This window comes from Rousettus aegyptiacus, unplaced genomic scaffold (genome assembly GCF_014176215.1).
Source record: "Rousettus aegyptiacus isolate mRouAeg1 unplaced genomic scaffold, mRouAeg1.p scaffold_m13_p_3, whole genome shotgun sequence".
Classification (NCBI taxonomy): Eukaryota; Metazoa; Chordata; class Mammalia; order Chiroptera; family Pteropodidae; genus Rousettus; species Rousettus aegyptiacus.
Genome location: NW_023416306.1, coordinates 151471573 through 151489234, shown reverse-complemented (window position 1 = coordinate 151489234; position 17662 = coordinate 151471573). Strand labels below are relative to the sequence as shown.

Here is a 17662-nt window from a genome sequence, read left to right as displayed (position 1 = left end):
AGACCTCCCCAGCGAAGGCCACCTCTAGAAGCCTGCCCCTTGGACCACGCCTTTAACTGTATAACCGCCTTCCTTTCTAGCTTTCTCGTGGCCCGTGCTGCCATTTCAGCCCCTTCTGTCTCATGTTGTGGCACTTTTAACTCCATAACCTTGAAGACATTCAAACAACCCTCGGCCTTCTCTCCTCCAGGTGGGCAGATCTCAGGGGTGCCTGGCATCGTTCCGCATCAGCGGCCCCCCTTCCCGCCATCATGTATTTGCATCGTCCTCAGTGCCAGGCGGCAAAATGGCTGATGAGGTGACCGGATTCTCTGCCACTGAGGACTCTGAGGGCCCAAGGGTCACGTAGTGAGTGGGCCCCGATGTCCACTTCCCCGCCAGGCTCCCCGATCCCCCTGTCTGTGCACATTCAGGAAGGAAGGCATCGTTCGTCTCCTCCTGGAGCTCCGGGGCAGGGCCTGAGTTGCTATTAGGTGGCCAACAAGAGCCAGCCTGAATGGAGTCCCACGTTTTTATTCCTTGGATCTGTGGGATTTATTTTTTCATCCGTTCTAGGGAAGCAATGAAAAAAGGTGTCAGGCCTTGGGGATAATTTATATGAGTAAACACGTAAGGAGTAGGGTGAGCAAGAGCATGAGAATTAAGGCCATTTATCCAGGCTCTGAGGCTCTGTTTGCCCTCTGGTCCAGCCTTCCTCTCAGTCTTTATCTCTCGCCACTTTAACCCTCTCCTCGCTGTACTGTACGTGGGCTGAGCACAGATCTCTTTACGGTGCACTTCTCTGCCCCAGCCTTCCGCTGTTCCCCCCTCCCCCGCCCACGTCCCTCATTAAAGGCTGGGTAGAAGGTAGCAGGATGTGGCGGTGGCCTCCAGCTGAGGCCTGCTGGCTGATTCTGAAGGGAAGGCACGTTGGCTTTCACCCTCCCTCTTCACCCTCCCTGTCTCTGAAGCTTCCTCCTCCAGCCTGGCCTGTCCGGTGTGTCCAGCCTGGGGCTGCCTTTCCGCATTCTCTCTTTTCCTGTCCCCTTTATTTTACTCCATCCTGTGAAGCTGTGCTCTGCACAGCCAAGTGCACTGGGCTAGGATGCTTTACACTTGAGAGATGAAGTAATAACAGGTGGCAAGACCAGAGGCTGCCAGAGCCCAGGATTCCAGTTGCCATGGAAACATGTCAGACCTGTGGAGGGATGGGAACTGTCAGCCGTGGAGGGTGGTGGTGGGGGGGGGGGGACAAGTGAGACGGGTGAGGAGAGGCACATCTCCTGGAGGGTTCTTCTTACTGTCCCCAGACTCCCTAAGGGCTACACACCCCAAGTAGCAGGCCCTGGGAAAACCGCTGCTGGACTGGGGTTGGGTTAAGGCTGGGTGGCAGACACAGAGCATGGCTACATGTTTGTACGCATCAGGCCCTGGCAGGTGGTCTTGAGTGTCTGTTCGAGATGTGAAGTCACGCTTTCGTGGATGTGCCATGGAGGAGCCTAACCTTCTGACTGGCTTCCTGTTTCCATAGGACACTTGGGACAAAGCTCAGGTCTTTGAAGAACCAGATGAGGGGCTGTGGCTGGTGGTCAGATGTCCCTGCCACTCATTCTTTTCATGAGTGGCAGGTATATCACAGCAGAAATCAGACTGAAAGGGAGAAAGACAGCCCTGTCTGGGTGGTGGTTTTATGGAAGATTTGGGGCCTTGTTTGCCATAGACATGTGGCCTGACTGGAATAAGAAATCCCTAGTGTGTACTTTCCAGAATTACTGCTCATCCTTTAGTGCGTGTGGTGGTGGGGCTATTTGGGGCTTGGCTTTCCTTTCTCTTGGTTTGATTTATGTGAATGCTCCCTCCCACCTCTGTTCTTTTTATTTTATTTTGTTTTGTTTTTTTGTGCTTCCTCATGAACTTCGCTCCTGATTTCCATTTTTTTTTTCTTTTGAATTTTTTAGAGTTATCTCTACCAGGTAAATCCCTAAACTCTGAAGGCTCACTTTATTTTCTTAGGATCTTCCTTATATCTCTTATATGATCTCAGCCCATGAACATTAATCAACAGAACACCAAATCCGTCATTGCGAGCCCTTCCACGGAGATACCACTCAGGCCTTTGCCTTCCCCGTCATCTTATTCTATAAAGCAGGATTCAATTTCCCATAAGCAGAAGCAGAATCTCTATTTAAATCCCACTTGCAAAGTCTGTGCAAGCTCCCTATTTATAGTAAAATCCTTTTTATAATGATCTCATACATGGTACCAGGAAATTGCTCACAGCTGGGTTAGGCATAGGCCAGTAAAGCCATGGCGTGAGCTTTACTTAAAAAAATTTCTTCACGTGTGGGAGGAGGGAGATAGATGGAGTAAAAGGGGTCAAATAGGTGGTGACAGAAAGAAATCTAACTCTGGGCGGTGAACACACAATGTGATATATATATGCCTCACTGTTGAATTGTACACTTGAAACTTACTGAGTTTCGTTAACCAATGTCACCATAAAAAACAACAACAACAACAGCATTTTTTCATGAGCTTCTGGAATTCTCTGAAGAAGTCTTTTCACAGCATTTATGACAATAAACAGGGTCACCTTGAATGGGTGGCTATAGAGGGGACATTAAATTTAAGTTCAAAGGGAATTTCCAATTTTATCCGACCAAACAATAATTTTTATCACTTTGGGCCTCCTAAATAACATATTAGGTGAATCAAGTTGACTATAAAGAGATTTATGAAATGTTTTATATGCAATGTATGGCTTCTGGACTTCCAAGGAGGCAGAGAAGTGTGATTACAGGCCAAGAGTTTCTGGGGACACAGAGAGCCTGGAGGTGAGTCCTGCCTCCTCCACTTGGTAGCTGGGTCCTGGAGACAACCTCTTAATCTCTTTGGACTTCAGTTACCTCATCTGTCAAACAATCCCCTCACAAAATTTCTGTGAGAATCAATGAAATAATGTATGTAAATCATCCAGCATAAGCTCTATCACAGTTCTGTAGAGTAATAAATGTCTGCTGCTTTTTCTTCTCAAAAAGTAATTGAACAAGAGGGAGGCTGAGTGGGTAGGTGCAACCTGGTGTCTCCTTTTCAAGAGACAACAAAGCATAGTCTTAAATACTTTTCTTGTATGTTTGTGTATGGGACTATGTTTCACCCATCATAGTAGGTGCACAGTGTTATTCTTCCAGCAACCCAGGTCCCTCAGCCACCCATTCTTGTGTATTCTGGGAGTTAGACATGACACCAGGCCAGATGACTGACCGATCCATTTGGATATGGACCAGCTCTGCTTTCTGAGGACTAGGGAAATAAACCAGGCAGTGAATGATATTCAGAGCAACAAATAACTCTGCGCGGGGGAAAGCAAACACAGTGCTCTGTCCCCGCTTGGAAGAAGTCCCAGGGGTATCACTGTGCTGCCTACTGACATCTCTACCATTCTTTTTCTGAGCCATTTGTCCCACATTGTTGTTAACCATTTCCTGTGTGGAAGACACATAGGTGTTCCAAAGATGAGTTAGACATGGTCCCTGACCTGAAGGAATAGATAGATAGTTTAATATGGGGAGATGAGGCAGATGTGACCATGTATAAATGAGAGAGGCATCATAGACGTGATGTCAGCATAGTGCCTTCTCCAAAGCCTGACTGGTTATTTCTGGCTGAGCAATTGGGAGAGCTACATGGGAGAACTCTCATCTGAAACCAATCCTTAATACCAAAAAGTATATGAGAACCAGATGCAAAGGGTCTTGATTAGTCTATTCCATACCATTTTACCAGGATGGAAGAAAGCTTTGAGCTTTATCATGGGAAGAGAGTAGGAACTGAAGCTAAAAGAATTTCTCTGGAAATGAAGCATAACTATTCGCTATCGCTTCCTGCACTGGGTCATGGCTCTACTAAAATGATCCCCCCAACCTCCTCTGGCACGTCGCAGCTGCAGACACCAGGGCCTATAGCTCAGATTTTGGCACCTTCTTCACCCCTTTGGCCAGGCACTTTGCATGACTAACCACAAACACAAATACATGTGGGGGACCCTGTTGTGATTCAGTCTCCTCAGAAACTTTTCTTTCATCCGATGAATTAAATTCCACTCCTTTGGCCTTTTTATATAGGATCAATTTCTCCATCACTGCCTGCTTTGCTCTACTAGATCATTTCTGAATTTCTTATTTCTTGTAGTATTGGGGTCCCTGATTCAATAGGGTGTTTTACAGTGGTAAGAACTATAAAGAATTACCCGGGCTTTTTTTTGCCTCGTTGCCTCCGAGAGAGCAAGAGGGGTCATCAGCAACTCCACTGGAGTCATCCGAGAAAATTCAGCCAGGGTTCTTGTTCTTGCCATGTCTGCTCATACTGGCTCGGTTTGATCCGAAAATATGCCTCAACCTGTGCTGCCAGTGTTTCCATCAGTGCGTGAAGGATACAGGCTTCATTAAGTTGAACTAAGTGAACTTCCCTGAATGAATGGGTCACTCCAGACATCTGCCTCACTGCAGAAACAATGCTAGCTCTTTGTATGTAAAATAAAACTTCGATTATGACCGTTTTATTGCGAATGGAAGTCACATGATCATAGAAATCGGCTTCTTAATTTTTACTATTCTCAGTGGATTCATCTTCAAAAGGTGTGCCTTGTTTACCCCTGGTTATATAAAGGTATTCATGTTGGAAAAAAAGAGCATTACCTGGGAGTTCTTAAACTCTATATTCTACTTCTTCATCCTTATAACTCACAAGGGATACAGTGGGTTGGAGAAAATGTGATTCTTTTGGCTGCTTAAAGATTTTGTGAAAGGGGAGAACTATCTGACATAAGAAGAGGTCTCTGAGATAACAGCAGAGAGGCAAATGATGAGATGGGACCCTCTGAGAGTTTAAGTGAGATGACATACATGAGATTCTTTGACTGCTTTTCATGCAGGAAGCTACCTAAGCTGCAACTGGCACCTTTGCATTTTACATCTAGTTCATATCAATCGTGAAACTTAGTTTTGTTTTACACTCAGTCCCTAAATGTAATATACCCCACTTCTTAATGTTTACTTTTTGATTGATTTCCATGATAGTCTCTTAATGAGGAACCTGAGTTTATCTGCATTGTAGATGTGCTCAGGTTTTTCTAACAGCTCTGAAAATGGTTAAGATGGCAACTGAGGGAAAAGGTAGAAAGGGACTTCCTTTTAGATTTCGGCAATGAAAATTTTATAGGCAGAGTAAAATTTTTACAAATATACTGATTTTTAGAGATTATTTGCAAATCCATTCTTTATAACATGCAGATGCCTTTGAGGTGCAGTGACTGATGAAGAAAAATGCACACTCAACAGGCCACAGGATATGGCCAGCTCCTCAGTCTGCCCCAAACAGCCAACACTTTTCTTGCAGAGATTCGTCTGCCTCCCTGAAGATGAAAATCAATGACTTAGAAACTGATTAAACAATTCAAATAGCAACTGATAAATGGATTAACCCTCTATAATGTAATTCTGCAAGCTTTTGTCTTCTGCCTTTCCCAGGTAAGTTTTTCTATTCCTGGAGGCAAAGCACAGGCATGGAGGAAGTGAAGGCCAGAGGGAATCACATTAGAGTGGGTGAATCCGTTTATCACTTACTGTCTGGATGGTATTTCTGCTCACATATCTTCTTCCTTTTACAGATTTGTACCCTACGGGACCCTGATTAATGTTCGCCAGTGAATAATGAAAGATAGCAGCAGACACTGGGTATAGCGAGGAGGAAGATACCCCCGTGGTTTAGGCTGATCCCATAAATGGAGAGACTTTTCTTTTTAGTCATAAACAGGGAGTGTTAATGTGACAAAGAAATGTGTTTTTCTGTACCACAATAGGTATAGAAAAACAGAGGAAAATGGAGGCGTTTCTCCCCAGGCAAAGAATCTGTCCAAGGCTTTACCCCCAGTCCCCTAGAAACTGAGAAAGATTTCAGTGCTTGAGACATGGGCTGTGTGTTCTCACAAGGTTTTGTTTTTAAGATCATGTCCCAAGATTTTCTGTTTGCTTTCGTATAGGACTCTCTTTACTCGCCCCACTGTTTATAATGGCCATTGGGTGTTTTGGGGCCTTGGCTCCAAGGGCTGGTTGTTCAGGGATGAGAGCAGTTCACTTGACTAAGTAGGTAGGGCTTCTGGATGCTCTCTGCTCATCCAGAGATGCAGTCAGAGGAGCAGAGTCATTTGTATAAAAACATAGAGCTGGGAAATGTTGCAAAATTTAAACTAAACTCTGGGTGGCTTCAAGATATTACTACTATTGAAGAACTGAGAGGGTCAAAAAGAAAACAACCTGAGTTAACCACTTGGTTGTAACAAAACCTCAGATTCTAGACTTTGTATTCTTCCTGGAGCAGATTCTGCCACCCTGTAGGAGAAGAGGGGCCAATAGAAATACATCTCAGCCTAAAATTGGATTTTTTAAAAAATATTTCCACAGCTCAGAAAGGACCGGATGGGACAGTCATTCCCAATAACTACTGTGACTTCTGCTTGGGGGGCTCTAACATGAACAAGAAGAGTGGGCGGCCTGAAGAGCTCGTGTCCTGCGCAGACTGTGGACGCTCTGGTGAGTGTGGCCCCTTCTTGCATCTGTGCCCATAGACCAGGAACTGTTCCACTTCATTCCTCTGCCATCTTGTGTGGGGGTCGAAGGGTGGAGTGGAGAAGTGGTGATGATTTCAAGTGAAGATGAGTTTTCAGGTCCTCTGATATTTTTATTCTTTGGATTGTAAGAACCAAAAGTTATGCCCTGGGATCCAGGGAAAAGGGAAAGGAGACGCTTTTGGCTTGCATTTGGCCTTTCCATGAACTGGGGATTTTTTTGTGTGTGTTGCTGTGGATGACAGCGAGATAGTATGGGAACACCTGGAGACACAGGCACCATGCTTCCTTGTATCCGGTGATGTACATGTAACAAAAAGATGTTTTTGTTCTGTATAAGTGCCTGGGGCGAACCAGAAAAGTATGGAGACATGAATATTGGGAGAGTAGCCACATCTTGAATCATGGGAGTCAGAGATCCCTGGGCTCCTGGGTAGTTGTATAAATACCATGTCCATTGGCCACTCATCCCATTTCCTCATATGGGACAGACAGAAGAGACCCCAGAAGATCAAGGAGGCAAAAGGGCGGGCATTCTTAGGGCTAATCTGGAGTCAACTTGGCACATTTTGAAATTTTCATCGTTAACCTATCCAAAGACTAAAGTAAAAAAAAAAAAAAAAAAAGAAGACTTTAATCTTGTTCTTTCATTCTTAAAATGAGCTCAGCTTTTCAAGTTTTGTTAAGCTATTGTTTTGTTTTTCAATTTAACCAAACCATTACTTTTGGCTGGTTGTGGTTGGTTGGTTCTACCTATTTTTCCTATTGTTTTATGTCATAACTTGGCCAAAGAGAGAAGATTCCAGACTCATCTTTAGTCTAATCAACTGCTGCCTAGTAGCTGGAATACAGTTCAACTGTGTGGTCGGTTCCAACAGTGAAGAGTCATTGCTTCTTTCCATATTTCTACTGAGTGTCTTTTCTCCTCCTAGTGCCAAGGGAAGGACCGAGGTGACCCCCCCTGGGGTTACCGTAGTAACTCAGTTCTTCCTTTGCTTTGTCTGCAAACCTTAGCTGTAGTCCTTTCATATTTGATTTTTGGATTGTTTAGGGTTCAAGACTGACTTGAGCAGCAAATCAGTAATTGAAAAAGGACTGGTTTCCATTGCACACAACATTAAACACCCTGACAGGGTGGCCCATCTGTGCAATTCTGTCAGTTCATTTATTTTCCAAATATGATACCTAATGTCGAACTTTTTACTCTGCTGGTGCTAGCTTAGGAAAGAGGGCCTATCTGATAGTGGACCCTGGGTTTTAGATACTTAAAAAAAAAAATAAAGCAAATGAAATTCAACTCAGTGTTTTTTTTTTTTTTATAAGTGAACGATCAGATAAAATCTCTGCCACTAGAAGCAAAGTCACTTGGTGGAGTGATATTCTAAGCAGAATGATATGGACTGCTGTGGGTTTGGGATGCATTAGAGAGGGCAGCTTCAGAATTCTCATTTCAAACAGCTGTAAATTTCCCCCTTCCTTTTTTTATAAAGACAGGGTACTTGAATCTGATTGATCCAGGGGGACCAGAAGTAGGCAGTTTGTTTTTTTTCTACCTAAAGCCTCTCTCTTCGCAGCCTTTACTCAGCTTTTTCTTCCAAGGATCTGTCTGCTATGTGACTCAGGGGGCCGTTGTATACCAGCCTAGGTGTTCTCATTGCATTTGCCAAGGACTAATTGTGGTGGATAATGTAGTCAAGGTCTGACTCTGATATTCCTGAAATAGTCGATACCTTGGGAATAAACAAGTGGCATTAGCCCATGGGATGTGCTTGTTAAGGCAGGTGGGTGTCTACTTCTCTAGGGCCTCCCGGGAGTCCTTCCAAGGAAGACTGTGGAGCTCAGGAGAGCTATCTTTCCCTTCCCACCTACCCCACTACCTCTGTTTCCTGGGATGAATGTGAGATTCTTAATATTGGCACCATAAGTGGCACATTATGACCTCATTTAGGGGTAGTCCTGGGCCCAATTAGAATGTAAAAAGTTTAAACCTGAGTTTTACCAATTTCAGGATACTGTATTTTATTAGGCCTTTTAACCCCTGTTTTTACACTTTATTAGTGCTCTGAGTTAGATATGACAACTCTGGACTTTCCAGGGTAACTAAGACCTGGGTGTGTGTAGTGGCTGGAGTGTGGTGTGAGTGTGCGTGTGCACATGCATGCCTTTGTACACACACATGTATGTGGGTGCAGATCACAGAAATGTCCTCCAGTGGTTAAAGAAAACGAGAGACTCTTTTGTTATCTACCACTCGTCAGGCTTTCCGACTTTTGTTTGCTTTCAGTGCAAATGAACTACATGGTGTAGGAGCAGAATTGAAAGGGTACCGAAAGAATGGGATTAGAAATGGGTAAAAATAAAAATAAAATGGATGGAGGCTTAACCACCTTGAGCAGTGCATCTGACAGTAATACCTTTGTAAAGCTGACTGTCAAAATGAAGGACATTGTGCAAAGGAACACCAACAGAAAACACCAAAGAAATACCAACCAGGCTTAAAAAAACCACCAAGGAAACTCATTGTCTGGGGCAAGATTGAGTGAATGTGCGTGTGTATGTGTGCATAAAGAAGGGAAGAAAGAAAGATCGTGGGTGACTCTTTTGCTGTCAGAGCTGTGGACATATATATTAGGGTGGAGACGATGCCTTTTCAGGGAGGGAATAATCCTTTTCTCTGGAAATGTTGACGTTGCCCCTTTACCCCAAATCCCTGTCGCCAGGTGATGCACCCAGTTAATCTCCTTTGGTGTGAAATGGTTTATGATCTTACTATGAAGAATAACACTGTGATAATGTAATAAGAATATTAATAATGCTGTCTGTTGCTTAACCCATGTGCTGATATATTCATCATACATGTCAGCTCATTTGGGAGGAGAAGGCAGGAAGGAGAAGGAGGCAGCGGCCGCAGCACGCACCACGGAGGACTTATTCGGTTCCACGTCAGAAAGTGACACCTCAACTTTCCACGGCTTTGATGAGGACGATTTGGAAGAGCCTCGCTCCTGCCGGGGACGCCGCAGTGGCCGGGGTTCGCCCACAGCAGATAAAAAGGGCAGTTGCTAAACCCGCAAACAGACTCTGGGCAGTTTGCCATCACCCTCTGACTTCGGTCATTGTTCTGGTTCTAATATATATTTTTTTTAATGAGAGACGACTTTAGGTTTTCCCTTCATCCTTGCTTTTCCTCTTGCTTTCCATGCATCCCTTCCCCCTGTCCCTCTACCTTGCGTATGTACAGCAGAAGCACAAACTACTGAAACAAAACAGAACAAAAGAGCAGAATAACAGTCCTTCAGTGAGACGGCATCGCGATGTACTATTTATTTTCTATAGAAATGGGAAGTTAGGTGAATTATCTCTTTTTGGGGGAGGGGACCTTGTTGGCGTGAGCAGAGTTGATTTCCTCAGTTTTCCTATTTATTGGCAAAATGAAGAGAGGAGGAATATTGGGTTTGGAAACAAAGAACCAATAACATTAAATAAATTATTATTTATATATTCTAACTATCATTAGAAACTGACTTTTTTTTCTGAGAGAGAGAGAGTGAAGGGAAATCAAAGAAATTGAAGTAGTATTCTGTTTAGAAGAAAGCCACTGGGGGGAGGATTGATCCAAGGAGACCTAGTTGGGAGGATTTTCTCTATGGGAGACGATTGCACTTTCTGTACCCCACTGAGCGCGTGGCTCCCCATGGCAGACCCCCTCCCCATTGCTCCTCCCTGACCTTTCCATCTTCCTCCCTGCTTCCGAGAAAATGTCAGCAGTTCCCGAGAAGGCTGGGGCTGCTGCGTGTGGCCTCCCTCCAGCACCTGAGCCCCCGACCGGCAATGCCTCCTGGGCTGCTCCTCTCTGTCAGCACAGCCGCTGTTTTGTGGTTGCTGGTTTTTTCCTCACTTTCCTCCTGGTGAAGAGCAATTTCCAAATGCAGGAACGGAATACAAGCAGAAAGTCATGGACTCAGCAGTGACAGAACAACCTGAGGCCGCCGCCGCTGCGCTCATGGAAGAAAGAATGATACCGCGCAGTGTATTTTCCTCCCCCTTCACCCCCTGTTTACAAACATAAATTCCCATTGGATGATCAAGTCTCCCGTATTTTCTTCTATTTTTTTATAGTGCCTTGCAGGCACTTTGTTTTATCTTTCTAATAGCATCTCCTGAAATAAACCAAAGCAACACTTGCTCAAGGCCCCTGGGGCTGTGGAGAAGACCGTCTACCTTGTTGGCAGTCCCAAGAATTCACAGCGGTGCAGTCCTAGTCGAAAGGTATGTCTTGGCTGGCCTGTCTTACCATGAGGGCAAAACCATCATAGTTTTTTTTTTTTTTTTCTTTCCCTTTCTTTCTTTTCATTTTCCCCCTAGCTTGTCTTTGTTTTTCTGGGTTTGGACTCTCTTATTAGTGTGGGAGTGGCTACTCGAGAGTCTTCCACCCCGCCTTCTGCTGTGTACATGCATCCCCAGGTGGGTTTGGGCCTAGTGTGGGGACTGAGGGTTACTTGGACTCTGGGAAGGACTCTTTGTGGAGAATGGGGGGCTTCTGGCTTCTGGCTTCTGGCTCAGCTAGGAGAGAAAATGGCCGGGGAAACGCTTGCCTAACCACCTCCCTTGGCTATACCTGCGGAAGGGCATTCAGGGCACTGACGCTGGAGTTGGCTGCTGTTCTTGGATAGGAATGAGGGGGTGTGGCCATAGGCAAACGATATGTTCAGGCTGGTATTCCTTGCTCCAGTACCAATTTAACAGCCAAGGGGATGTGTCCAAATTAAAGCAGATCCCTTATTTGCACAATACTCAACTGAGCTGACCTGAAGATTCCTAACTCCTACTAAGTGTGGTCAGGGTCTCTGGCCTCCATCGAGCTCAGGTCCAGAGACATGGACACAGCCGTTTGGCTTGGGTTGGGACATCTGGAGGCCACAGAGGCAACAGGCTGCTTTTAAGTATCTGGGAAGATCCGCTTTGACAATCTAGCCTTTGCAGATCCTCATGAATTAGACCTCTCATTAAAATAACAAACCAACCAAATAAGAGCAAGAACCAAGCAAAGAAACCCACAAATGTTTCTCCGGTAGCCTCAGACAGAAAGGACTTCTACTTCTCTCCTGCTTCAGATGTCTAAGGGCTTGCCTGGGCATTTGTTCCCAATTGTGAGAGAATGAAAGTAACAACCTCACCCACTTTTGAGATGTTCTGCCTAATTTGTATGTGTATGTGGCCTGTTCTTAGGACATATGGCATCAACCTCCAACATTTAATGATTTCTGCATGCTCACATGTGTGAAAAAGCCAGTATAGTTGGTTCTTGGTTTCTGCTAAGGGGATACAATCTGTTCTTGCTGCCATTCTCCACTTCTTTATTTCATCTGTTCTATTACTTTGGCTCAGATATTGGATTCACGGCATTACGACTTGCTCTCACTGATGAAATGTGAACTTCCATGTTAATAAAAACACGTCTGACCAATCTATACTATCATTTGAAATCTGCATAGTTGTTTGTAGTCCTGAAATTCTCACTGAGGCCTACCTTTGAACTTGAGAATAAATTTTAAGCCCACATAATTAAAACAAATTATGAAAACCTAACTAATTTCAGGGTCTAGCTTGGGATTCTAAAGGGAACTAAGAATGAAGAACTGTCTCAATGAGGCAGACCCCCACGGGAAGATTTACGCGAAGATGGCTAGTGCTTATCTATTTTATTTTTACTAGTCTACCTTGATCTTTCTTTCCTGTTGGGCTAGTAAATATCCTTATCTTTCTCAGTTGGTATAGCTAATGGGAGCATAGTAATGTGTGTCTCGGCATCTCCTGAGCACCTTGTCTCCTCTTGCTCAGTATCTTTCAACAGCCTCAGACTTTATGTCCTTAAAACAAAACAAAACAAAACAAAAAACTAGAAGGAACTTTAAAGATGATCCTGTTCAGACCTTTCACTTATCAGCTGAGAAAGATACACCCAAAGAGGTTAAATGAGTGAAATGTGAGAGAGGAGAATGGGCATTGCTTTGGATACAAATGTCTTTAAGGAGAGAGAAGGAAACTGGGAGGAAGTGTGGGAGGAGGAGGCTGACTATCCGGGTTTCCAAAGACCTTGCTGCTGGTCCATGTTGTGTCTTCATCCCCTTTTCGTATATAATAATGGCCAACATTTATATGCCCGAGTTGTTCTGAGTGCTTTCCCTGAAATAGTTTACTTAACCTTTGTCATTACCACATTAGGTAGGTGTTTATGTTATTCCAAGTTTATAGATGAGGAAACTGAGACTTGCTAATAAAGTTAGGAAAGGTAGCTAAAGCCCCACACCTAATAAGGAGCCAGATTTTGATCTCCAGCAACATGAGTCCAGGACCTCCTGTAGGCTTTTTTTTTTTTTTTTTTAACCATCGTTCTGCGCTGCCCCTCGCCCTATGCCTAGATATAGAATATAGGAATATAAGATAATGTGTAACATATATACATATAGAAATATATAAATTTCAAATTATTTATAGTTTGGATATCATTAGTTTATTGTAAAAGAAAGAAGTGGAAATTATTTACATGATGAAAGGTTTCAGAACTTTAGTGGCTGCCATTTCATTCTGCATACTTTACAAGAATGTCACCTTCTCTAAATAAGATATAATTCTTATCTAAAACTATTTTGGTGCCTCCATAACCTGGGAGAACTTCATCTCCAACTTTCATGCTAACTGGTCGAATCTGTCCACACTTTTCCTTTAGACCCCTATCCAATAGCTACTACTGTTGCTTACTATACTCTTCCTTGAGATTTTCCTGGAAGTATAATGCCTCTTTTGGCTACAGTTGTGGCTTTCAACTAACACTTGGTCAAAGAGGAGAACATATAAATGTATATATATATATATATATATATATATATATATATATATATATATATATCTTCCTTGCTTTTCCTCAGATCCAGTTGAAAAAAGGAGTGTTTACAATGAATATAGCTTTAAATGGTAACTTTATTAAAAGAAGATTAAGTAATTAGATTCCCCAAAAGAGAATTCCAATTAAAATTCTGTACAGAATATTATAGAAAACTTGACTTCTAAACCATCATTTCTAAACATTCCCTCCCTCCTGGTGCCTGTTTGGAACAAAGGTCTCCTTTTCTGGTGACCTCTGGAATTGTAAGAGCTATGTCAGCGGTCAACACATCTATCATTGTGTCATTGCTTTTGTTAAATAAGTACCACTACTCAATATTTAATATAAAAGAAATTATTCATCAAGATGAAAATGATTTGACTAGTGTCCTTTGTCCTCAGCTCAGCAAAGTACCCACCCCAAAATTGTTCAGAAATGTCACCTAATTTTCTCAATCCTAGCCCAAAGATGGGAGAATCAAAGATATAAAATCATCTCAATTTGTTGTAACATTCACCTTCCCTCGGGGGAACTGTTGATGAAAAGGTGATTATTGTTGTTGTCTATCTGATGTTTTTTCCTACCTAGAACAATCTAATCCTTTATTTTGGTTACTGAGACCATGTAGAAATTAGACCCCCTAATTACTATAACGCTGAAGTGAGAAATATGCATTTCATTTTTTAGAGGTGCTTTAAAGTCAGTAATGCAATTTGCTACTTGTATTTTAGAGAGAAGGATTTAATAAAAATATGATGCTCACATCAATAGTATCCCTTTAAGTCTCCCTGCTTATTTTGCATCTCTGTATGCACCTAATGGGCTGCAGCCTGATATTGCCTTTATATAGCACTTGAGGGAACACAAGATCATTACTCAGGGAGAGAACTAAAAGCCGTTTGGAGGTTCTTATTTCATGGTGGGATAAAATTAATTAATATTATCCCAATATGCCTCCTGTTACATCTGATGAATATGATCTTGAACTTGTACTTAAAGTTTGAGCAATTTTTGTGCAGGAGTTTTTTTTAGCCTTTGGAATTGAGGTTACTTGCATATTTTCTTAGTGAGGCATTTTTGATCTAGTGAGTAGGAACCTAGAGTAGAAATGAAAAGTTCTTGGTTCTAGACTCAATCCCTATGTGAGTTTATTGCCGTGAATCTCTGCCTCAGTTTCACTATCCCTAGGATATGGACATTTCTTACCCTATCATACTATATAATTAACACTCTCACATGATGATTCTTAAAACAACCCTGTGAGGTAGGATAGATCTTATTTTTCCCCCATTTTACTGCCGAGGAAACTGAGATTTGCTCAGGTTAGATGACTGGTCTGAAGTTCCAGGGTCAGTAAGAAGTGACTGGGTCTTCTAATACTCTTTCCTCAATCTGGACTGACTTCTCCATAGATCACATTTTGAAGATTTCTTGATTAAAATCAGTAAGGGCTTTGGGAACTTTCATTCAAGATCTCATTGGATTGAGAGAAGAGGTATTTGATGCCATTAAAACAAACTGAATCACATTAGAATCCTGCTGAGGAGTAGTAATATCTAAGTCCTCATGAACTTTCCCAAAGAACTAGGGTTGGGCTTTCTAAATGGTCAGTGTTTCGGTGGTGACATTGTAGCAAACGTGAAGATTGAGATGGCGACATGGCAAGGAGCAAATTCTTATGGCCGTTTCGGTCACGTGCCCAAGTGCTTCTAACACTGAAACATTGGATTATGTGATACTGTGTGCTTAATAAAAGTGATTTCTGACCATTTACTCAAAATAACAATGTAGGAAAAACTATTTCGCTTGATTGATTTACAAAATAGCTGAGAATGATTGAAGATCCTCGACAAAACTGAATTATTAGCTAAGAAACACCGGCAAGTAGGTTTTCAAAGTATCTCAATATTGGCTCTCAACGAATGGCTAAGATTTAAATTTTTTTCTAATTTTTAAATAATTTCAGACTTACGAAAAACTTACACAAGTACTACAAAGAATTCCGGTAGATTCTTCACCTAGATTCTTCAAATAAACACAGTACAATGATCATAATCAGGAAATCCACACTGATGCGACACTCCTACCTATAGACTTTATTCAAAAGTTGCCAGCTGTCTCATTTATGTCCTTCTTCTGATCCAGGATCCAAACTAGGATCACCTTTTGTATTTCGTTGTCATGTCCTCTTAGTCTTTTAATCTGGAGCAGTTAGTTCCATAGTCTTTCTTTGTATAACTTTGATAAGTTTTGAAGAGTACTGGCTAGTCATTTCATAGAATGTCCTTTGTGTGCCGTTTCCTAATGGTTAAAATCAGGTTAGGCATTTTTGGGTAAGAATTCTACAGAAATGATGTTATATCCTTCTCAATGCCTCATATCAGGGAGCACCTGATTGATTTACTTTATTACTAACGACTCAGGTATTTGGCTTTCAGCATAGGTTCAGGCTAGTATGTTCATAGACCTTGGATGATAATACTTTAATTCATATATACCTTTGTTTATTTGGCAACTAGGGATTGGGTAACAGCATTAGCATGACTTGTAGCCCTGTGAAGGATAGGATGAAATTAAACATGGGGCCAGTGGATTTATTTGCAATCTAGTTGGGAAGAGTAGGTATTCCCAAGTAGTTAATGACGTGTAAGAGTGTCATGTGATGCGATGTCTTTATGTGATTATTTTTGCTGTAGATCACAGTAGTCAGGGAGATTTTCTTACAGGAAGTTATCTAGATCAACAAAGAGTTCTAGATTGACTATCGCTATTTACTTCATAGGCAAGAATGTGTCTTGTCAGAGAGAGTGGAGATAGAGTGAACAAAAGGCAAAGCTGGGACCCACATCCTGAATCCTGTAAAATGGCAAAAAATTGCAATGTGAAAACATGCCTAAGTATTCTTCTGTAGCATTTTGTTCATGCTGCTAGTGTAGTGCTTATTAGAATGTATTATGATTATGGTTGTTTGTAGTCTTTCTCATTAAACAGATGGCATGTTCCTTGAGGGTGAAGATGAGGTCATTCATGTCTCTTGGACAATGCCTGACAACAATGTGCCCTAATAGTTTGTTGAAATTAACTGAGAAGTGAGAAATGTTTCTAAGCTAATTAGCGGAAGGATTTAGTGTCTCATTCCATAGAGAGTGGATACTCAATAAATATTGTTGACAGAAAGGTTAGAGAAGTCATATCTGGACACCGTAGCTTTTGGTCAAGTTAGAGAGGGTAGTTGCGATCTAGGAGGCAGTGAGTGAAGTAAGTAGTGGTGAAGAGCGAAGGCCAGAGAATGAAGATGTGAGGACGGGGGCCAGGGGTGGGTTGAAGATGTGCGGAGGGATTCAACATCAGTCTTGTAGAAGGGGACTGAGAGCAGCAGACCAAGAACATGGCTGAACATTTCCAGTGGCCTGCCATTGGCTCTGCCAGAGGAAATGAAAGAGAAAATGGATGTTAGGGAGGAGCACAAAGCTGAGAACCAACTAGCTGTTATCTGGGTGGCTTAAATGGGCAAGAGAAGAAGAGTGTGTATGTGTGTGTGATGTGTGTTGGGGGGGTCAACAGGCTTATTAAAAGGGTGGCAGGTGACATCTGACCAGAGGGGTGAGAGGCACTGGGAGGGGGCAGAAAGACTCCTGGCGGGGGGCTGGGGGTGGGGTAAAGGTCTGCTTGGATGCCCAGCAAGCGAACACTCGGCAGACACTCCATGGAAGGCCTGGAGAAAGGCCGACTGGCTTTATCATGGGAGTGAGGGGATTGGAGGCAGGTTGAACAGCGAAGAGATGAACACGAAGAAAGGGGAGGGGAGTCTGGGAAGGGAGACTAAAAACGCAGATCTGAGAAGTGAGACAGTAGAACGGGATGGGAAGGAAGGCGAAGAAACACAAATAGGCGTGAGGGGAGGGCTTGGTGATGGGTGGAAACCAGGTCCTTCTTGGCCTCCCTGTAGGCAGACAGGCTCAGCTTTGGAAGTGCGTCTAATTCAGTCCTGTACACCTGAGCAGGGACTAATAATGCCTTGGATACTAGAAGGAGAGATGGTGAGTGGGGAGGGGAGTTTCAGTTTGGAAGAGGCTGAGCTGCTCATTTGATTTTGAACTTTGTTCTCTTTTAGCTTGGCCATTTTCCAGTTGGGCCGCTCCTTCCTTTTCTTTCTCAGTTCTTGCCACTGA

General features: G+C 42.9%; 1 protein-coding gene across 9 annotated transcripts in view; it reads left to right on the top strand.

Annotated features, from left to right (window-relative positions):
- The window catches only part of DPF3 (double PHD fingers 3), a 245508-nt gene that overhangs the window by 178005 nt on the left and 49841 nt on the right, over positions 1-17662 (top strand). For 5 of the 9 annotated variants that reach the window (XM_036218138.1, XM_036218137.1, XM_036218141.1 and 2 more), the window contains exon 8: positions 6441-6569. In XM_036218138.1, the coding sequence (XP_036074031.1) occupies positions 6441-6569 (129 nt within the window). Of the gene's footprint in view, positions 1-6440; positions 6570-9467; positions 12980-17662 lie in introns of those variants that run through there. The other 4 variants (XM_036218145.1, XM_036218142.1, XM_036218143.1 and 1 more) reach the window with 2 other exon arrangements.